The sequence below is a fragment of the Melopsittacus undulatus genome, chromosome 3, assembly GCF_012275295.1.
Source record: "Melopsittacus undulatus isolate bMelUnd1 chromosome 3, bMelUnd1.mat.Z, whole genome shotgun sequence".
Lineage (NCBI taxonomy): Eukaryota > Metazoa > Chordata > Aves > Psittaciformes > Psittaculidae > Melopsittacus > Melopsittacus undulatus.
The window spans coordinates 4,465,919-4,488,569 of NC_047529.1; the positions used below are offsets into that span (position 1 = coordinate 4,465,919).

The following is a 22,651-nucleotide window of genomic DNA, read 5'->3' on the forward strand; positions in this document are numbered from 1 at the left end:
TTGATCATTCTTGTTGCCTTCTTCCACTTACACAATAATGCCTTTTGAGATGGGAGGAGCAGGGCTCATGCAGTGTTCAAGATGGAACTGCTTTTTTTTCAGTGTATGGTATTATATGATTTAGGAAGATTATTTTTACCCTAACCTGCATTTATTTGCAATTATTAACACTGAACTCTATCTCCTGTTCTATCATGGACATGGGATCCTTCTGCATGTTGTTCAAGGCCAGGTTGGACAGAGCCTTGGGTGCCATGGTTTAGTGTGAGGTGTCCCTGCCCATGGCAGGGGGTTGGAACTGGATGATCTTAAGGTCCTTTCCAACCCTAACTATTCTAAGATTCTTTTGTTATCAGTGTTCATTAATTCTGTTATTATTAAGTTTAATATAGTAAAAATTCATCAAAAAGCCCAATCTAAATTATGCACAGCTTCCGTTCTTCTAAAACCTGAAACAAACCATTGGTTTTGCTACTTCATTTCAGTTCAAATAGTTTCTAGCTGTATTTTTAATATCTATCTTAACAGTTCATCAGTTCTAGATTTGTTCTTTTGGAACATTTGAGTGCTGCCAGACCTCAGAAATTGTTTGTATCTTTTCTGATTTGAAATCTCTTCAAATAGAATCATAGAATAGTTAGGGTTGGAAAGGACCTTAAGATCATCCAGTTCCAACCCCCCTGCCATGGGCAGGGACACCTCACACTAAACCATGTCACCCAAGTAATCATTGTGCAAAACATGCTTTAGAGCTCCTCTGCCTTCCTCCAAGAGAACTTAGTTCCTAAAGAGACAAGTAGCAGTTATACATGACCATGAATTCAACAACATATTGTACAGCTCTCCAGGACTATAGAATACTGACAAAGGACAAGCAAACCAGCCTAGAGTTTGTATTGTGGGACCCTCAGGTATAACTAGATTGTAAACTGTCATCTTCCTCCTCAAGTAGTGATTAATATTGTCCTGCACAACACACACAAATGGCTGTTTTATTTAAGAAGCAAATTCAAGTTCCTATTTGTTATGCACACACTTAAAAAATGAATACAAGTAGTCATGTTAAACTTCCAGACATCATTACACACGTTCTTAAAGCCACGAGGAAGAAACAACAACAGGATTTAGCAATTTCCATCCTGCATTCAATGCAGCATGGAAGAAACTAAATGAAAGACAATCAAATCCAAACCCCAAACCCTCCATTTCCTGAGTAGAAGTAGTAGCTGAAGTCCTGAGTGGCAAGAGTGTAGGAAAAGGTCCTAAAGCACTTGTTTCCCTACTTCCATCAACTAAAACTGTTGGGCTATATTTTTACCTGACTTAATAAGATTCTCTCTTTACAGTGTGTATTTCCTGCCTCAATACAGACCTTTGAAGATTGCCAGCATTTATGAAGAATGATTGTACAAGATCATGATTTGAGCTCTTCGAATTAAAACGGAGTTGAAAGAGCAGTTTTGGGGCTTGTATGACACATACAAGATCTGCAGCATCACTTGCTCTACTGAGCCACTCTTCTACTTGTCTGTAAGCCTTAAAAATCTCTGTGTTTTTAAGTTTTAAGTGGTCCCTCTCATGTATTCGAGGCATTTTCTCCACTATAGGGAGAGCAACTACAGTACTGTTACTATTTTAGATAGACAAAGTAGTTGAGCTGATGAAGCACCTTATTTCCTGTCACAGTTCAGCTCACTTAAGTGGGCAGAAGACAAACCCCATGTGAAGAAGAGGAAGGAACTGAACAGACTCACTTGCCCATATGGTCTAACTGCACACGTTGTGCTCCTCACAGCTGCTCTGCTAAAACCACCCTGAGGTCTCACACAACAAACCCTTGTCTGTTCATTGCCATCCTACAAGACATGGCATGAACACACCCCACAAGCACTGAAATGTTTGCATGAGACCAGGAAACACTGATGATGGCAAATCACTGCTCCAAAATCTTACCTGCTTTGCCAGCATGTAGAAAGAGCTGGGTACAAGACCTCAGTACTTACCAATGCAGCATGCAAGCTGTTGTTATTAAACAGGGGTTGCAGTTCATCTTACAAGCTGGTATCACATAAGACTAGAATAAATAAGATTAATATAAAAGTAAATTCTTTTTTTTTGGTGGAAATTCCAAATTGGATCTTTCCTACTGGAAAATAGATAAAATTTCTGCACTGGAAAGACTGGAAAGGTTTAAATTCACAGCATTTTGTATCAGTAGAAAAGTAGCAAGTTTTTCTTTGGTGCCTATTTCATTGCCAGCAATGAAACAGGTTCCTGAGCCTCAGGCCATCTGCCTGCCTTCATTCAGCCAGCTTCATCATCACTGGGTTTCTCTTCTGAATCATCACTTTCATACTCCTCATCCTCATAGCCAAAAGCACCTTCAGCTTCAGGGTCTTCATGATCTTCCTCTTCATGCTCATGGGGCTGATCAGACCGAGAGCTGGCTCTTGACTGGTCATCCTCCTCCTCTTCCTGGGAATGGCTAAGTGACCGGCCTGCATTTGCTTGTGCTTCATCTTCCTCCTCCCCCTCCTCTTTCTCCTCCTTCTCCTCCTCTTCTTCTTCATGGTGCTGGTCAGAGGGGGGGCTCAACTCAAGTGCCCCTGCATGGCAAGGATCGTGGGCATAAGGACTGGCTCTTGACTCTTCCTCATCCTCCAGCTCACTGGACTGGCCATCCTGGATAGGAGTTGTGACACCTTTTCTGTTCTCCTCCTCCTCTTCCTCCCAGGACTGCTCAGACCCACTGCTGTTAGCCTCAAAGGATTCCCTTTCCTTCACTTCATCCTTGATGGCTCTGAAAAGACAATTTGCACATGTGATTTTACTTGCAGGTAAGATGCCCTCCAGCAGGTTTTCAACTACCTGCAGGTAACATAGGACAAATCCCAGTAGCCTTGGCTGGGGTGGAAATGGGGAAGGAAAAGGGAAGGGGGGGACACTGGAGTCTGCTGTTATGCTTGAAAATACGCTTATATATATTCAATTCTTTCATTTCTGCTTCCTTTGGAATCCTAATACCTAATGGATATTGAAAAGTGGGGTTTACAAGACTTACTTTCACAATTCAGTGAAGGTAATGCAGAATGAAGTGACCTACTAGCAACCTGCCACAGTTTTTGGTGACAGGAACAAATAAAGGTTTTCCTTCAGTTTTCTTTGAAGGGCATTTCAACCCATATCCAGTGCTCTCCCGTGTTTTATGAAATCACATTTAATTGGGGTAAAGCAACAAAATACATACTAATGCTAACTACAGTCAGGTATTTACATGGGAAATACTGCAAATAAGTAAGACAAAGAAACCCACACATCAAAAATTACTAATTACTGGGTATGGGGGGGATCCTTCATTAATCTCTACCTTTCTCTGGCATCAGTGGTGTAATTAAAATCTTCAGCACTGGGATATTGTGGCAATTTGGTCGTTTGTCCTTTCCTTGACACAAACTCTGGGCATATCCCCAGCGCTCTCAGTCTGTTGGAATAATGCTTTTCTGCAGCTATTCTGGCATTTTTCTGTAGGCAAACCACAAATGTGTTATCTAAATGCATTCAATGCCTGTCTTTTGATACCTTATTGCTAGCAATATTCCATTTCATTCATTGCATCTGGCAAGTGGAATGATTATTCACTGCAGGTAAGAATGGCAAAACAATACTTAAACTTTATACCAGACTTTCCTTTTCTGTACTAGTTTAGAGCTGGTTTGCTCCCTGTGCCCACTGGCTAATAAAGAGCTCTGTGCTCTCTATATAGCTTTTGAGGGAGGAGGAGGAAGATGTGGCCATATAGAATTGCCCTAAAAGAGCAGTATTCACCTTCTTACCTGCTATTTAACAGATTACACAGATGTGTATCTCTGCCTTCTGACACTGAGGGTGGAAATTCTCTTCCACCAGGTAAGATCTGAGTGAGGAGAACTTGTCCTCCAACCTACATGGATGCTCCTGCCCCACAGACAAGTGACCAGGATACCAGTGAGATACAACTTGCTGCCTCTCTAGGTCTGGAAACAGGTCAGGGACCACACTACCAGCATGTGGTTGTAATGAAATGGAGAGAGAATAACACACTACAGCTGAGCTTTATAGTGGACACTTGAATCTTCTTATCACTTCTTTCCCAACTTAAACCTCTTACATTTTTTGCTGTGTTTAAAGTTACTCATGTTGTAACTGATTTGGACAACGTTTCCTACAGCCATCCCTGTTCCCTGTGCAAGCATGCCACAAATAGAGATTAAACCAGACAAATACTGGCCTGAAAGGTATATTCAAGCTATCCTGACTACAGATGTCTTATGCAGTATCTGAAGGTAAGAAGTAACACAGAAGCAAGACAACCTGAGTGACTCTTTCAAAAAGCAACGGCCTTTGTTTTACTCTTTCTTCCATTTCTTGCAACTCTTGAATATATTCTTTCATTCTCTGCTTCTCATAATTCCTAAGGGAAATAGAGGACAAGAGAAATGATTAGTAATTTATAATACAAGAAGTCATTTCCTACCGTAGTTAAACTGCTCCTAACAAACTCAATATTCTCCTACTTAAAGATGTATCAACAGTAAATTAGTTTACAGTGGTTACAGGCTCTGAGGTTATTGTCTCGTTTCACAGCAATTGCCTGTCTGTAAGCACTGAATAAAACTGGCTGAGAAGCTGTCCCTTTGGAGAAGCAGAGAGAGGTCCTGGCTACTGAGCTTAAATAGAGTTTGCCTGAGTTTGGATTCTTAGGGTTATTTAGGATGGTTAGTTTTTTAAACGCTGATTTCATACAGATATTCAGGTTGTTCTAAGCAGTGTTGAGTGGAATACACACAGGAAATTAGTATCATTTAGCACTTTAAGGTAAAAGTTTGATGATAAGAATCTTGCTAGTTCTCCAGTCTGTCTCACAAGAGGGGTGGCCACGTTTGGATCATAGAATCATGGAATGGTTTGGGTTGGAAGGGAGCTTAAAGCTCATCTGGTTCCAACCCCTGCCATGGGCAGGGACCCCTTCCACTGGAGCAGCTGTTCCAAGCCCCTGTGTCCAATCTGGCCTTGAACACTGCCAGGGATGAGGCAGCCACAGCTTCTCTGGGCACCCTGTGCCAGAGCCATCATAGGACACTGTTTTCCTAGTTGGCTTGTCAAGGTCCCAGGCATTACAGCACGCTGAGGAAATGTCTCAGATCATAGAAGCACCAGATAATCCAGGGAATGGGCTGTAATCTTCTGTGTGACAAAGACACCTCTGTGTGGTACTGCCTCTGTGTTGGGCCAGCTCCAGCATTACCAAGTCACTTAAGGTCAGGCATGAGAGTGATGGCACATTTACACTTGTGTCTCCTTCCCTTACCATCCTCTGAACTTCTGCAATGCACAATAGCTGCGCATTAAAGCAAGTTATTCACCACTTGGAGGGAGTGAACTTCATTGCTTGCTCTCTCAGGTGGCTTTCTACAAACCTAATTATCTCTTAGAAGAGCACTTACATTAATGTACCCTATTACCCAGCCTATGCTGAAATAAGCATTATCAAGTTAAGCACTTGTACCAGCCTTAATGCATCAGCACCAGGGAAGTACTCTTGCTTTGTAACAGCATAATTTTATGTGCAGACAAGAATTCAGCATGAGTGTGTTACAATACACATGAAATCTGATTAAGCTGAAGACTTTAATGTTGAAGTTTGCTGTTGAATGAACTCAAATCACATCTTGTAAACACACCCACTATTCCTCTTGATTCTCCACCCTGCTACTGTAACTCAGCCTGCTTTCTGCTTCTGCCCTATAGCCAGCAGATCATCTACCCAAGGACAATGACATTATAAAGCTCCTGTTATTAACAGTATCTACTGGTTGCATTACAAAAGCAATTGTGTTTGAGCTCTGACTCTACCAAAATAGTCAGAAGGCACTGCCCTCTTTGACCTGCATCTCTACCACAGCATCTCTGCTGCCCAGCACCATGTGTAAGTCCTGCTTCTGCCCATGTGTGCTTTGGTTACAGCCCTTACCTCCACCTGCACTGCAGACAGATCTCTGGCTTCAACTGTATTCTAAATGTCTTAAGGTTTAGTATGAGAGTTAAGAGTTGCTAATCTAGGCTATGAATCTCATAATCAGGCCTATCTCATGATCATTCATGAGTGTGAGGTGTCCCTGCCCATGACAGGGGGTTTGAACTGGATGATGTTAACATCCCTTCCAACCCAAACCATTCCATGATTCACCCATGTATTGTTTTCCCCTACCACTGTCAGTTACTGGCTGTTTGCCTGCTTACTGGAAATCAGGATTCACAGTCACTTCCCAGGATCCTGCCTATGGATGAAGCAACAGAGGCAGAGCACTCAGTACTTCTCACTGTCACCACGTAACATCACCTTAAATGGATGATACTGCTGCAGTGCCATGGTGCCAAGAGAGATATAAACCTCACTAGAGACTCAAAAAGGACTCATTTGTGGAGGTTTTTTCCTAGGAATTACAAAGAACAAGAAGCAGAAATGAAAAGCAGAAACAAGGCCAAGCATCAGTTCCGGAGTCAGATCAGCATCAAGGAACAGAAGCCATCTGGTAGCTTACAGCACACAGAGAAGGCCCTGATGTTTATACCTTGAGTGCTACTTTTCCTCAAGTCCTATAGAAACAGCCTTTCAGTCTCTATCTCTGCTAAAGGGAATTTTGGATCCCATTCCCACTAAGCACCAGCAGCTTCCTGGTTTGCTGCTGATAGCAGTGATACGTTAAACTAATATTCCTGCTCTAATTTTGCCTCTTAAGTGGGGTCCTGCTGGGACAAAGTGATGAATTGTGACTTGCTCATTACTGTGGGAGACAGTGAGCACCAAAGTTGTACCAACACCTGGCAATCCAGCAGTGCAAGGGTATCCTGTAACTACACTGATCCTTTTCCTTTTGATTTCTCCATTGAAGAAACACAGGAGCTAATCTGTAAAACCATAAAGATCAAAATCCTGAGAACAGGCAGCAATTTCCCAGTTGGAATACTGCATTTGGCCACTTCTTTCCTACCTGCTTGTACAGTGTGATTTGGCAAACGTGTAACTACATAAACTTGGGACTACACTATATTTTACATTGTATGTCTCTCATACAATGTAGAATGAGATCTCCAGGATCAGGGGAATGCAACAAGATACCTGAATGTTCTTAATTTGGATTTAGACACCTGAGCAAGGCTCTGATGGGGATCATTGGCCTCAGCCCGAGTGGTTACAAGTTTCTGGAGGCTTTTTGTTCTTTGTTTCTGCTTTGTTCTGATCCTTTGCTGTTGTTCTTCCAGCTTCCTCTTTTCCTCAAGTGAACTCCTGGTGGAAACATAAACTAAGGCTGAATTCACTGTGACCCAAGAGCAAGACTTCAAAAGGAAGCTTTGGCAAAGAGGAAAGCAGGGTGAAAAGAGCGTAGGTGTAAGAGGACACAAGGTATGCGCCATTTAAGGGATTCAGGGGTATCCTGGGAAGCAGCAGTCATTTATCCCTTTCCTGTGCATATGCTGACAAAAATGCACTATTCTTTCTTTAACAATCTTAAGCCCTATTTTTAAGTATTTTGTCTATTATAATTAAGCCTTTATATTAATATACATTAAGTTCTATATCCACTGCATGGAAAAAGTCACTACATAGCCCAGAAAGCAACCGTATCCTGGGCTGCATCAAAAGGAGCGTGACCAGCAGGTCGAAGGAGGTGATCCTGCCCCTCTGCTCTCGTGAGACCTCACTTGGAGCATTGTGTGCAGTTCTGGTGTGCTCAACATGAAAAGGACATGAAACTGTTGGAACAAGTCCAGAGGAGGCCACAAGGATGCTCAGGGGCTGGAGCACCTCCTGTATGAAGACAGGCTGAGAAAGTTGGGGCTGTTCAGCCTGGAGAAGAGAAGGCTGCGTGGAGACCTCATAGCAGCCTTCCAGTGTCTGAAGGGGGCCTATAGGGATGCTGGGGAGGGACTATTCATTAGGGACTGTAGTGATAGGACAAGGGCTAATGGGTTCAAACTTAAAACAGGAGAAGATTAGATTGGATATAAGGAAGAAATTCTTTACTGTGAGGGTGCTGAGGCACTGGAATGGGTTGCCCAGGGAGGTTGTGAATGCTCCATCCCTGGCAATGTTCAAGGCCAGGTTGGACAGAGCCTTGGGTGACATGGTTTAGTGTGAGGTGTCCCTGCCCGTGGCAGGGGGGGTGGAACTGAATGATCTTAAGCTCCTTTCCAACCCTAACTATTCTATGATTCTATGATGTATAGAAATACAAGAGAAGACTGCTCTTAAAGTACATACACAATGTAGAGCACCACTGCACCTTATCGCGTGTATTCGACGTCTTGTGGATTCTGTGAATTTTGGTGATTTAGATGCTCCAAGATGTGAATTCACCCTTGAATGTCTCATCTGGGGTTTACGTCTTGGAGAGACATATGGCCAGCGTGTTTCCTTCAGCTTCTCTTCATCCTCTTCAATGTCCTTCAGTATCTTCCCCTTGTTTGAGGGGATATACGGAGTACGGAGACCAAAAGGTTCACAGACTGTCAGGTGCTTCGCTTGTTTCTGCTGCAGGATCCGCTGCTCAAATCTCTGGTGCAGCAGTTTGAAGTCTGGAACGCTTGATTTGATCCTGGGTTTATGCTCTGTTTGCTTTGGTTCACTGCACTTGGGCTTCTTCTTTTTACTGGCATCCTTTAAAGCCAGCCTGCTGTTGGGGAGAGAGGAATTACGCAGCAGCTCCTCAGCTCTCATTCTGATCCTGATCTCCCTGTAGAGCTCTTCCTCCTTCAGCCTCTCATTAACAGCTGGGCTATAGACACATCTAGGAACTGGTTTTGCTTTGAACACTCCCGTTTTCTTTCCAGGTGCAGAAAGGTCTCTCAGTTGCATCTTCCTCATCTCATTCCTTTGCTTCTCTCGCTCAATGAATTTAAATGGCTTCTGACAAGCCAAGAGCTGGAGTTTGCTCCTCTCTTTCACAGACCTCCTGCGCTCCTCATTGCGCTGCAGGATGTCATGGTAGAGCGGCAGGAAGACAGCAGCGGGCACTGGGGTGGCTCGGAACTGCTTCTGACACTCTGCTTCCTCCTCCAGCTGCTTCTGCAGTAAGTTGTTCTCCATCTCAACCAGGGACTTTGACTTGATGTTCTGCTCTTTCTTCCTGGCTTCTCTGATAGTCATCTGGAAGGGCTTGGGCACCGTCACTCTGGGTGACCATGCTTTCTGTTTCTTCTGCATGGCTCTGCAGGCGGGTGAGCTGGGTTTGGTGTGAGGGATGTAATCCGTCACACAGAACCCATCCCACATGGTTTCAATCCGTTGCTTCGCAAGTGCAGAGGATGGAGTTTCACTCCTGTTTTCTTCAAAGGCTCTGTCAGAGCCCTCAGATACACCTGAGCTTAAGGGATCGCTTACGTCAGAGTCTGAAAAGGATTTGTGCAGATGTAGAGGCTGATACGAGCTTTTCTCCCAAGTTGGCCTTTAAAAAGGGGAAGAAAAAGGTGTTTTGAGTCAGTCCAACACTGGTACAAAGCCAGTAACTTCCACTGTGAGGTATCATCATTAGAAACAAAACTCAACAATGCTGGAGGGGGAAAGGAAAGGGTAAGAGAAGCACATGGGGCACTCAGGCCTGAGCATAGGTTTAAGTCAGTGCTGGTCACAAACAAGTCAGCACTTCTTAAGGAAGGGCACTGTGCTTTATTAAACGTGCTGCCCAGCCTCTATTGCACACACACTTGTAACTCTCACAACCCTTTAGGAAGGTGAACAAGCACTTCTGTTATTAAAACTAACTTCTCTGTATTACCTGCTTAGAGGAAATGGGGACAGTAACACTTTCCAGCCCCAGGAAACAAACCCCACAAACCTGGTTTACATCTGGTTTACAGGTCTCTGCAAAGCACTTCATCATACAGTCACAGCCTGGCTTGGGTTGGAAGGGACCTTAAAGCTCATCCAGTTCCAACCCCTGCCACAGGCAGGGACACCTTCACTAGCCCTCCAGTTAACAGGCACCACCAGACTCACCTGCAGCACACACCAGCACCAGCTCTCTTCATGCCCAGGGGTTGTTCTCTTTTCAAATGCAGTTTGTTCCGATACATACTTTCCAGTTTGGCCATGGTCTCCAGGTGTGCGTTCTTCAGCTCCTCCAGCTTCAGGTAGTACTCCTGGTTTGACTGGTGCATTTTGGAGATGTCTATCTGCTTGTCACAGTCTCCATTCAGAGCCAGGGGCTGCACCCTGTTGGTGCTTGAATCCAAATCAAAACCATCCTGAAAGAGAGGGATGTTTGCAAAGTGTTCTGATTGTTGGAAGGGGAGCAAGGTTCTTAATATTGCTTTAGCCTGGTTATGCTAATGAATGATGCAGCAATGCCAAAGAGACATACAAGGATACAAATGTTATCACAAAGCTATGTGGAGTAATCTTATTGCATGATAATTTATATCCTATATGTCCTGCTTAAAGCACTAGGATCCCTAAATCTCTCCTGTAATCTCTACATTTACACCAGGAAATACAATCTGAAGGATCTACCAAAAGAAACCAGTTTAACTATGTTGTAAAGTGTCATTTTACCCACTGTGCAGTTCTAGGAAAGCCTTAATTTAGAAGCAAACAGACCCACAGCAGAACCTTCCCTGCCTCCCGTTCCCATAAGGGACGCCATCAGGTATCGTGTGTAAATGTTTACTCCCCTTTCCATAAGTTGCTGTGGAACAAGGGGGATGCTGATGGCTGCACTGCTTGCAGCTGTGTGCAGGCAAGCATGTTCTTTAAGTTGTTTTAAAGCTTACACATGTTAGAGAAGTCATTAACCCCAGGTTTCCTTAAAGCATCATGTTTAAAAGAGATCCCGGTCAGTTTCCTTATCCCCAGATCAATGCTTTTCCACGTGGAGATGTTTTAATAAGCTCTGACCTTCCCACAAATCATCGCGTTTATGTTGTCAGGTTTCCACTGCAAACCACGTTTCTTCCCCAGCACCGAGCCCTAACGCACAACGAGCTACACGCCCGAGGAAGCGAGTTTAACCAGCCCGTACAGAAAGGCACCATCCGCCTCCTCCCGACCCCATCCCGTATGAACCTCCCGAGCGCCTCCTCCATCCGCAGAGCGATCCCAGACTCTTCCCGGCCCCGGGCACCGCCGGTTCTTAGCTCCGCTCTGCCCACCGCGGCCGTTCCAAGCGCATTAAGGGATTGGTGCCGCACAGACGGGACAGCTGACGGTGTTTGTACCCGGAGCTGCCAATGCCCCCGTGGCCGCAGCGCAGCAGCCCCGGTGCAGGGCAGGTTAAGGTGAGCCCCTCTCCCCGTCCCCTCCTGTTGCCCCACAGCCGGTAACGGCGCTCCCCGCGGTACCTGCGCGGCGGGCGGCAGCTCCCGCAGGCAGGCAGCGGCCATCCCCGCTCCGCCCCGCTGGAGGCGGCCCCGTGGGCGGAAGCGGGGCCGCTCCATCCGGCCCGGCCCCTCTGCTCCGCGCTGTGTGTGGGGTCACTGCTGTGGCTGCGAGCCCTCGTCTGCGCACGGCTTGAGCTGCCCGGGCTGTGGTGGCTGCCGTCGTGCAGCGGAACCCGTACGGCTCCTTCACAGCACACGGGGTTTACACCCTCAGGTTGTGACTCTTCTCTCGTTTTCAAGTGCGTGTTACACATAAGCGACTACAGGGATGCTGGGGAGGGACTCTTCATTAGGGACTGCAGTGATAGGACAAGGGGTAACGAGTTAAAACTTAAACAGGAGAAGTTTAGATTGGATATAAGGAAGAAATTCTTTACTGTGAGGCACTGGGTTGCCCAGGGAAGCTGTGAATGCTCCATCCCTGGCAGTGTTCAAGGCCAGGTTGGACAGAGCCTTGGGTGACATGGTTTAGTGTGAGGTGTCCCGGCCCATGGCAGAGGGGGTGGAACTGGATGATCTTAAGGTCCTTTCCAACCCAAACTATTCTATGATTCTATGATACAGGTAAATTGGGAGCAGCAGATTTCCACCACCTCTACAGGGTGTAAATGACTGGTGCACCCATTTATTGTGTTGAATTTGCAAATACTTGTTATGTAAAGACACAGAGGGAAGGACTGAACCCCACACAGTGGGGGTTGTAATATTGTCAAGAACTGGAAGTTTCTGGTGATGGGGAAGAGAAGGTTTAGTCAAAGTGAACACCTGAACTAGAAGAGATCACTACTGGATGTAATCCTGCAGGGCAAGGCTGCATCTGGGACGTTCATGTTAGATACAAAGAAGCTCTTCCCTGTGAGGGTGCTGAGGCGCTGGCACAGGGTGCCCAGAGAAGCTGTGGCTGCCCCATCCCTGGCAGTGTTCAAGGCCAGGTTGGACACAGGGGCTTGGAGCAGCTACTCCAGTGGAAGGGGTCCCTGCCCATGGCAGGGGTTGGAACTGGATGAGCTTTAGGCTCCCTTCCAACCCAAACCATTCTGTGATTGTAAACAGCCTCTAGTGTGTGGTAATTCATGCACAGCAGTAATGCCTACATCAACTATATATATTTTTAGTATTTGATTCTGAGTGTTCCAGTTAACTAAGTCATAGGAAAGTGTTTCAACAGTAGCTGGTCAGCAAAGTGGTGGAAGTTTACTCAAAACTTACAGATCCAACCCATCATAGATGAGTGATGGAATGTGAATTGAATCAGAGTCTATGAGAGAAATACTGTCCTTCATAGAGAGGCATCTGGTCATCTCAGTACAGCAAGAATGAAATGGTCAATTCAAACTTTCAGGCTAAGAATGTCAAGTTGAGAAATGTTTATTCTAAACTATGCAATATAACATTGAGAATAACTTAACTGTAAACTGAATGAATTGTGGCAGCTGGGATGTGCCTGGTAGCTGAGAACCTGTGTTACAGCTCACCCCAAGTGACTGCAGCTAAGTGCAGCTATTAGCAGATTTAATGTGTTTTACACTTGGCTTGCAAAGTGTCATGTGCACTGTGCTAGAATGCTGACTTGTCAGCCAGTCTGGGGAAAACCAGTCAAGGTGGGGAGGTCATAGGGTGTGTGTATGCATTAGTGAAGTGGTCCGAAAGGTTTCATTCATGGGGTTTTCCCGAACAGAACTGGGAATTGACCACCACAGTGCTGGAAATGACCAAAGGAACTGTTATGGCTGTTACAGGGAGATGCAGCCATTATCATCCCAAACTGCTTTCAAATCAATCCCTGTAACTACAGTAATACCATCCCTGCCTTTTCAGAACTAGGCTCAGTTTTGACCCTTGTACTCTGCTGCTTGATGCAGTACAAAGAGCTGCGTGTGAAGACAGCCCTGTGAGATGCTCTGGGTTGCCAAAAGTTGTTCCAGACCTCAGGAATGAGCAGAGCAAGGAATGTGATGCTGCTCTGAAATGCCATCACTGCAGACACTCCCTTGTTCAAGCCAGGCATAGGTAAGGGGAATGAACCCACTGACTGCATGTTATCAGAGTGTGAGTTCAAGGGTGTTTTTAGAATCTATTACAAGAGCTAGTTACTCACTATTAAACATTCCAGAGCTAAAGCAGGACCATGTAGCACAGAAAACCAAATATAACAAATTTACCTTATTTCTAGCAAAATTATAAAGCAAAGCCTCTGGTAGACTACTGCATGTTTATTGATAAAACAGCACTTCCTCTTCCAAACCAGATTCTTACTGTTTTAAATTAACCTGCTGAAAGTACACAAGCCTTTGTGGACTTTAAGACGGTTCACACAGGTGCTTGTGGTGAGGACACCATATTCCAGACTAGAGGGAAGGAGTTCAGGACACAGATCCCGTGTTCTTCGTTCAGTTTAGCCTCGAGTGTTCACCTGCAAAGGATAGTTTGCATAGTCAGGAGTGAGAAGACCATGGGGTAACTGGAACAAATACTTCTCTGCCTGAAGATCCTGGGTTTTCAGTCACTTAACTCTTCATTTTAAGGCACACTGTATATAATGCATTTCATTTTGTTACAATTGCAGTTATTAGACCATTTGGCCCTCTAAGTAGCACATGAACTAAGACTAATACACAGGAAATCTATTTTGAAGCACAGTAAATTAAATAAGAACTATTCTGGTGATTACACAAAACTTAATGCAAAGGCTCCTCACCACATCATCGATCTTCAGGATGCTGCGCACGGTTTCTGTCGCCAGAGTCAGGGCACTCAAGGACACAAGCAGGGGCTGCACCACCAGCTCCTCCAGGATGTTGGAAATGCCACCCTATGAGAACAGGCAGCTCTTACCGTGTGCAAGTCACTGCGGTGAGATTTAGTGAGTCTACTTTTAGTAGAAGCCCCAGAAAGACAGACAACTTGAAGTCAGACTTGTATCAAGGGGCTCAACTACTCAACTCCTGTTGAGGATGGAAGATGCGTACATGGGGGGGTACATTAGGGTATGCATCTTCTCTCCCCAGGCATTTGACAGCCACACATAATCAGCCAAGAGGAAAGACATAGTTAAGCCAGCTTAAACATGGTGGCAATTTGGAAGAAGCCAGACCACTGTCTTCCTCCTAACACACACACATATAACTGGATGAGCTTTAAGGTCCCTTCCAACCCAAACCATTCTGTGATTCTATATCCATTCCAAATATGTCTGTTCTCATAGCTGAAACAATGCTTTTGAAGACACAGGAGGTTTCTTACTCTGCAGGTACAAGATTTAAGTATCTTCTATTACCAATACTCTGATAAGCTGTTATAGCCTCAGAAAGCAAGCTATGATCTCCCCCAATGCTCATTTTGGGGAGAACACCATTAATGAGATCCAAACTTGCCTCTCTCAGCCCAGCCCCAATGCTGAGCATTTTCCTTTTAACCCCCAATTAGTTCTGTAGCTACACTATGCACACACAACTCCTGGTTACCTTTCTGACATTGATGCCAGCTGTTTTCTCCCCTTGAGCATGCCTGTTTCTCAGCTCTGTTACTGTTGAGATGGGGTTGAGACCTGCATTTTCAGCCAGTGTTGAGGGGATGACTTCCAGTGCTTCTCCATAGGCACGGACGCAGTATGCGTCCATGCCCCGCAGTGTGCGAGCATACTCGTTCAAGCGCAGCGCCAGCTCTATCTCTGGGGCTCCCCCTCCTGCAATCAAAGCTCTGTGGACAGAAGTGAAAATCAAACCTCAGCTCATGTAAGTGCACACTGATTAGCTTTCTGTGTTATTAAATTATTCATTAACCCAATGGAGATGTTACCTTTTCTTAACCAAGCATCTTATGACACACAGGGCATCGTGAATTGAACGCTCGGCTTCCTCTAGAACGAGTTTGTTGGATCCACGTACCACAATGGTCACGGTTTTCCCAGGGTTTGTACAGCCCGTAATCTGAAACATAAAACCAACTTTTAAGACTGAAGGAGGCCTAGAAGAACTCTGGAAAAGGCTCTTTATCAGGGCCTGTAGGACAGGACAATGGAGAATGGCTTTAAACTGACAGAGGGGAGATTTAGCTTAGACATCCGGTTCTTCCCTGTGAGGGTGCTGAGGTGCTGGCACAGGAAGGTGTCCCTGCCTGTGGCAGGGGGTTGGGACTGGATGCGCAAAACCACTCCACCACTGCACTTCCCAGGTCAGTTGCTACTCAGGGATTAGAAGTAGGTACTTCAATGTAGTAAATTCAGCAGTAAAACCCACAGACATTAGGATATGTTAATTAAAGTAACTGGCAGATGTTAAGCAGGCATTATCAGTCACTCTCACCTTTACCAGCTTCCCAGAACCATTCAAGTTGACCTCCTCTGCCAGCTCAGCAGACCCCAGCATGTCAGGAGTGAACTGGTCAATGTGAGCAACAGGCTTAGTTCCAATGGTCTGAAACGGGAGAAAAAGTAATCAGAACTTGACTGCAGAGTCAGCAAATGACCTGTGTACTCGACCCAAATGCAGTCCGCACTATGGCTTTTACATCTGTCCTAAATCTTTCCAGAAGTGTGACTGCTCAACAGAATAGGAATGGGTTTTAGGGAAAGGTCTGCTCTTATAGGCAGAACATGAAACTTGTAAAACTGTCATAATAAACTGCCACTGGCCAAGTACTTAGTTTTGGGGTAAAAATTAACAGCCACCTATAAAACTCACTTTACCTTGCATATAAACTCAATGTCATCTCTTTCAATTTCTTTAACCACCATGATCTTCATTTTGTTCAGGAAATGAAGGGCTAGGTCACTGAGAGCATCCCTACAAACAAGAGGGAAGTAGTCAGTTCACAGTTGCTATTTAAGTAGCTGGTCTACCAGCAGTGCTAAATTCTTCAGACTACAAAGTAGGGATGTCATTACACTCAAAATACAGACACCACCACTGCTTTCTGAAGGTGCTGTCACCATTACAGCCAGTCTGACACTCTGCCAAGTGCGACTGTTAGTATTGGGCTTCAATTTTCCAGGTATTCCAAACAATTCCAGCTGTTCCCCCCAGCACATGCAGCAAGCCAGTACACTGGTATTAACATACCGCAGAATAGACTTCTGGATCAGCAGCACGTTGCATCCAGCCTTCTTAATCTGCTTCACTAAATTTAGGATATAGACTCTCTCTTCACGCAGCACTCTGTCCATTTGGGCATAGTCAGAAACAACTACTTGGTTGTCCATCTATTTAAACAGAAATAAAGAGAAAAGTATTATGGGCAACTGCTGACTTTAAAAGCAAGCGTCAAGATGTTCCACATCCTTTCATTTAGGATCCCCTGACTCAAAGCAAACAAGCACAGCAGTAAAATGTGTCTTGCTAAAGATTATTTAAATTATAATACTGGACCTTTGAACTGTTTTCTTTGTTATACCAACTACAAGTTCTTTAAGAGTTATGAGTATCCATGTGTTACCCACCAGAGCTTCATTATAGCTGTGGAACATAACTGGCATCACAGCACCTTGATAAAGTGTGTTACTACATTGGCATCTCCCAGGTAGTGGAACAAAAGTCATAGTTTAACTTACATCTGTCTTCGGAGCAGACAAGCAGAACTGAATGAGGCCAATTTTGGCTTTTTCCACTCTGGTTACACCGGTATTTGCCACCTTCTGGGTGAGGACTAGTCCTTCAATCAGTTCACAATCATCAATTGTGCCCCTGGAAACAAAAGCAATCCATCACGTTAGCACTTTGGGAAGCTGATTTCACAAGGACAACATGCATCTAACTACGAACTGTTTCTTACCCCAGCTTCTTAACAATTTTAATATCTCTGAGGTCCACACTATTAGCTGTAGTTGGGTCAATCACCTTCATCACTGCATCCACACTCATTGGAGAAAGTAAACTAGAATACTGGCACACAACCTAAGGGATTTAGCAGCAAAGAGGAAAAAGTGATGAGAAATTTAACACTGATAAACAGTTACTAACAGTCCTTGTATTCCAGTGTTTGACTTGTGAATTTTGAGACAAAGCTTGTTTTCCCTCCCTGTCCATCAACCAGATGCTTTAACATGGTATCTTTGGAATGACTGCTCCATTTAAAGGCAAGGGTGGCTATGCTGGTGGCAAACCCCATGCTCAGGGACTTAGGGAAGAAAACTGGACTTTGCTTTCTGAGAATAAGACCTTTGAGAGCTTCCCAGATTAATATGCTATAAGGTAAATTAGTGCACACTTCTCTAGGCACTGAGGCTGTAATAGGAGTTTGTGCAACATGAACTGTCTACAAAAACTGCTGGCAAAAGCTCACAGTATCCCACCTGTTGCTGTTTTCAGTCACAGCTTGCTTTTACACTGACAGTCCACATCCATGCTCACCAAGTACTTCAGACTGAAATGCACTCTGTTTCAATTTAATCTGGATCAACCATGAAAAGAAGGTAGCCAATGTCTGAAAACCAGTGGGGTTTGTGATGTGCAGGGCGTTCTTAATAAGTAAAGACCAGCAGAAAGTGGGGCAAGCTGAAGGGCTCAACCATTCTGGAGGTCTGAAGTTCAGCATCAGCCATACCTTTGAGTTCAGGGCAGTAGTTGCACTGTTCAGCAAGGTTTCCCTGTCACTCAGTTCAACTGGCTGTGCCATGTTGGTCAGAACTTCAATACCTTTATCCAGAGCTTTCTGGAATGACTCTGAAATGATGGTGGGGTGAATTCCTGTGGGGAATACAAAAAGGCTGTTAGACACTCATGCTTTCAAACCAAGGGTTTTTATTGTGTTTTCCTTACCCTCTCTTTCAAGATTACAGACTCTCATGTCAGAATAAACTGAAGACATTTTAGCAAAACACATTCTTCATGAGTACATGGACTCCATTATTACTTTCCACTGTTAAAGCCGAGGAAAAAAGCTATAATGTTCCTGATAATCTGTCCTCACAGACAAGCACAGCACATCTCCTCACAGTGTCCGACATCTCAGCAACACCACAGTTTAATGTTTTCTTCACCACTGGCATTTCTAAAGCTGCCACTGTTCATGTAACACCTGCGAGGAGCTGGACAGTGGCTTTACAGCAGATTTCACACAGCTGTACATGCAGTTCCTTGACTTCTCTGCAATGTGTGATATACTCTGTATCTTTTCAGAGCAGGCAGCTTACGGGCAACTATTGGACAGGCATTTTCTACCTACCTGCTCTGGCAGAGGATTAAGAAACTGTAAGCAAACTGTTGGAAAGATCTAGAGGACACCACACACAATGGTGCATATTGAGATTAGGAAAGTGTAAGTAAATTGCTGTGAAGTCCAGATCTGAGACAGAGAAGTGCTGTGCAGGTCCAGTCATCTCTGCTCTATTTCCAGTGCACACAGAAGCCTAATTGTTATGTGGCAGGACAGGTAAAAAACTCCTGAACCACATGGAATAATGTCCCAAACCATGGAACAGCACCTACACTAAACATCATGGTCTGTAATTCATGTCTTTCCCTCACTAGACTTTGTCAAGGGAGAGGACAAATTTGCAAAGTGTAAAAAACCCCTGTAAAATCACTGCTCCCAAATTCAATTTATACCTTCTTACATTCTCCTTCTGTCCATGCAAGAAGTACAGGTATAATCACACTGAGTACGCAAATCATATCATCTAGGCACTATGTCCTGTATCAACAGCAATGCAGTCAATTAAAACAAGCAGCTAAACAGGTTTTTAATCCCAAGTGGAACACAAGTGAAACTGGAATGTGAAGACTCAAGTCACCTTTCACATTTCAACTGGTAACAGCTACATTAGGCTCCATTATACATGTGCAAGCAGACAGAGAATAACTGCCTCCAGTCCCATTTACATGTTAAATATATACACTAACCTTTCTGAAGAAGTCTGGAACAGGCATCCAAAAGAGCTCCAGCGATGACAACAACAGATGTAGTGCCATCACCAGCTTCAATATCTTGTGCTTTTGACAGCTCTACCAACTAAAGGACAAATCATGATGAAAGTTTATATATACTGCCATTTAACTGCAAACACTGACCATTACCAAAACGAGAGACTCAAGAGTGCAGCAGTACTGACATCAACCTTGCTAACAGGACGGATCATGCACTGTCTAGTGGAAGGTGTTCCTGCCCATGGCAGGGGATTGGAACTAGATGATCTAAGGTCCCTTCCAACCCAAACCATTCTGTGATTCTATGTGCGAGTCTATGATTTTCTTATTTGACGTTTGTACCTTTTGCAACTTACTTTCCATACTATTTTGGCTGAAATACAGCTACAGCAAAACAAGTCACCAACAAAAGCAAAGTAGCTTTTCTCCTAAGCTTAAAACAGATCATGCCTAGCACGGTTACCTTTTTCTTTCCTGTAGGAGGGTCATGGGAAGCTTGTTTCCATCTCCAACCACAACCAAATCTAAGAGGCCTACATTTAACACCTCAGAAGATCAGGTTGCTGTAACCTCACACCACCTGACCATAACAGAACTCTCTTCTATCCCAGCGCTCTGGGACATTACTAGCATTTCTTTCTTAAATGAGAGATGTTCTTATATTAGGTTTATTAAGTGAGAAATGAAGATTCTCTTATGTCTTAAAACACAGCCTGAGGAATTGTGCATGAGGAATACTGGAATTCTTCAGCACATCTTACAATCAAAATAAATGTTCCTGGAGCACACTGCTCTTGCTCTGTATCACTAGAGATAATGCTCCTCAAATCCACACAAAATGTTACTATGGGGTCTTGTCCCAGAAATTAAGCTCTAACAGGTATCATTTTGTGAGTAATAGACAAAAAAGCCACTCACCATTTTGGCTGCAGGGTGCAGGACCTGCATTTGTTTCAGGATCGTAGCACCATCATTAGTGATTGTTACATCTCCTTTAGCATCCTGAATCTGAGCAGGGGGAGGAGAAACACAGTTCTGATCAGTTACCTATGTATCTTTCCTTTAATTTGAAAATCAATGTAAATATGCTTCCTGACAACACTATTTCTCAAACTCAGATGTGCATTTAGCTCCCACTTTCCCTTAAATAAATGAAGTCTGGAAAAGAACTTCAAGGCTAAAGATGGCATCCTATAAAAGATGCCTATTATATAGAAGGGCATAGAACTGTTGGAACAAGTCCAGAGGAGGCCACGAGGATGCTCAGGGACTGGAGCACCTCCTGTATGAAGAGAGCCTGAGAACATTGAGGCTGTTCAGCCTGGAGAAGAGAAGGCTGCGTGGAGACCTCAGAGCAGCTTCCAGTATCTGAAGGGGGCCTACAGGGATGCTGAGGAGGGACTCTTCATTAGGGACTGTAGTGATAGGACAAGGGGTGATGGGCTCAGACTGAAACAGCAGAGGTTTAGACTGGATATAAGGAAGAAATTCTGTGATTCTATGCATTGACTCCACAGTAAGCATAATACTTTAAGAATACAAGTATAAAGTTTACCATTTTATCCATTCCCTTTGGTCCAAGGCTTGTTCTAATTGCATCGGCAACAGCTGGGAACAGAAAAAAAACACGTCTGCAAACTGCTCTAAAGAATTACAGTCACTTGCTCCATCCTTCCAACCATTCCTTCTAAGGCGAAAGTGTCTCCCAGCAGTAAGTAGCTCCCAGTTATCCCAGCAGCACTGCAACATCCTTCATAGGAGACTGACACAAAGCATTGAAATACCAGGACTGATTTACCCGTCTTTTCTTAAACAGTAACACCCGATCACTTGATCGCAGCCATTTTAAAACGGAGTAGTAACACAGACACGTTATACACCAAGTAACCCGACCAAGGCTCCTGTCAAAGGCCGAACACAGCATCCTTAACACGCCCTGTCCCCATCCCGGCGACTTCCCTGCCGTTAGAGCTCCAAGAACACCTCCTGCTGACACAACACCGGGATCGTATGGCCGGGGGGCACACAACGGGAGCGCCTGCGCCCCAACCGGGGGCGATGCCACCCTCAGCACCCCCCGTGTGCCAGAGGGGCCCTCACAGGGCAGCAAACGGAGCACTGCGGGAGGCCGGTGGTCCCTTCCCCTCAGCAGCGGGCGCGGGCCGCTCCCGCCTCCCCCTCACCTTTGCCGGCAGCGATGTTGCTGAAGCGGATCTGGGAGGGCTTGTCCCGGTCCTGGTACGTGCCCCTGGCCCGGTTCCCACCGCCGCCATGGCCCTTGGGTCCCGTGTGCTCCGGCATGGCACCGATGGACGCGGATGAGCCCCTCGGTACCGGCTGCTCTAATGGGAACCTTCCAGAACGCACCGCCACCACCGCCGCCTCACAGGACGCGACGGGTCCTTCCGGCCGGCGCCAGCCGTGTCGTCATCCGAGGGGGCTGCCCATGCGCGCCTGCGCGCTCGACCCGAGAAGGCGATCCCTTGCCTGCAGGCGAACGGCGAGGACGCCTAAAACTTCGCTGCCGCTTGTGGAATGAACCGCGCGGGGGCCTTGGAGGTTTCCCGCCCGGCGCTGTGGCCGCTGGGGGGCGGAGGGGCGCGGCCGGCGTGAGGGGAGGAGGCGGGAACGGCTGAGGTAAAGCCTGAGGCGGAGCGGCCGGTATCGATACCGGTGTCCACATTGATATCGATAACCGGTATCCATATTGATATCGGTAACCAGTGTCCATATTGATATCGATATCGGTGTCCATATTGATATCGATAGCAGTGTCCATATTGATATCGATAGCAGTGTCCATATTAATATCGATACCGGTATCCATATTGATATCGATACTGGTGTCCATATTGATATCGATAACCGGTGTCCATATTGATATTGATACCGGTATCCATATTGATATCGATAACCGGAGTCCATACTGATATCGATACCGGTATGCATATTGATATCTGTCGGATACCGGTATCCATATTGATATCGATACCGGTGTCCATATTTATATCGATAACCAGAGTCCATATTGATATTGATACCGGTATCTATATTGATATCGATAACCAGTGTCCATATTGATATCGGTAACCGGTGTCCATATTGATATCGATAACGGTATCCATATTGATAACGATACCGGAGTCCATATTGATATTGATAACCGGTATCCATATTGATATTGATACCAGTGTCCATATTTATATTGATAACTGGTACCCATATTGATATCGATAACCGGTATCCATATTCATATTGATAACTGGTATCCATATTGATATCGATACCGGTGTCCATATTGATATCGATACCGGTGTCCATATTGATATCGACACCGGTATCCATATTGATATCGATAACCAGTGTCCATATTG

At 45.0% G+C, this 22,651-nt stretch overlaps 2 protein-coding genes across 2 annotated transcripts; both read right to left on the minus strand.

The window, feature by feature from the left end:
• Nucleotides 1-977: 977 nt before the first annotated feature.
• Nucleotides 978-11,416, minus strand: FAM161A (FAM161 centrosomal protein A). The gene is made up of 7 exons (XM_034061219.1): nucleotides 11,377-11,416; nucleotides 10,037-10,284; nucleotides 8,325-9,485; nucleotides 7,160-7,327; nucleotides 4,351-4,450; nucleotides 3,368-3,522; nucleotides 978-2,800 (listed from the first exon to the last, which is right to left on the minus strand). Exons 2-7 carry the CDS (start codon nucleotides 10,195-10,197, stop codon nucleotides 2,305-2,307), a joined length of 2,241 nt encoding a protein of 746 aa, XP_033917110.1. The 5' UTR covers nucleotides 10,198-10,284; nucleotides 11,377-11,416; the 3' UTR covers nucleotides 978-2,304.
• A 2,197-nt stretch (nucleotides 11,417-13,613) lies between these two features.
• On the minus strand, nucleotides 13,614-21,696 carry CCT4 (chaperonin containing TCP1 subunit 4). The gene is made up of 14 exons (XM_005143788.3): nucleotides 21,461-21,696; nucleotides 20,833-20,885; nucleotides 20,196-20,285; nucleotides 19,254-19,362; nucleotides 17,956-18,098; nucleotides 17,185-17,306; nucleotides 16,964-17,096; nucleotides 16,476-16,615; nucleotides 16,103-16,199; nucleotides 15,720-15,830; nucleotides 15,214-15,344; nucleotides 14,880-15,114; nucleotides 14,114-14,227; nucleotides 13,614-13,828 (listed from the first exon to the last, which is right to left on the minus strand). Exons 1-14 carry the CDS (start codon nucleotides 21,576-21,578, stop codon nucleotides 13,811-13,813), a joined length of 1,614 nt encoding a protein of 537 aa, XP_005143845.2. The 5' UTR covers nucleotides 21,579-21,696; the 3' UTR covers nucleotides 13,614-13,810.
• Nucleotides 21,697-22,651: the final 955 nt, after the last annotated feature.

Bases quoted from the DNA above. Each gene is read 5' to 3' on its own strand.
- CCT4 (XM_005143788.3), bottom strand. From the start codon at position 21,578: ATGCCGGAGCACACGGGACCCAAGGGCCATGGCGGCGGTGGGAACCGG. The intron at 20,286-20,832 runs GTAAACTTTATA...CCCCCTGCTCAG, and splicing joins CAAAGGGAATGGATAAAATG to ATTCAGGATGCTAAAGGAGA. The intron at 15,115-15,213 runs GTAACATCTCCA...TTCTGTCCACAG, and splicing joins AGATGCTTGGTTAAGAAAAG to AGCTTTGATTGCAGGAGGGG.
- FAM161A (XM_034061219.1), bottom strand. From the start codon at position 10,197: ATGCACCAGTCAAACCAGGAGTACTACCTGAAGCTGGAGGAGCTGAAG. The intron at 4,451-7,159 runs GTATCTTGTTGC...TATTTCCCTTAG, and splicing joins TCCAAATTAAGAACATTCAG to GAATTATGAGAAGCAGAGAA. The intron at 3,523-4,350 runs GTTGTCTTGCTT...GTTTGCCTACAG, and splicing joins TTTTTGAAAGAGTCACTCAG to AAAAATGCCAGAATAGCTGC.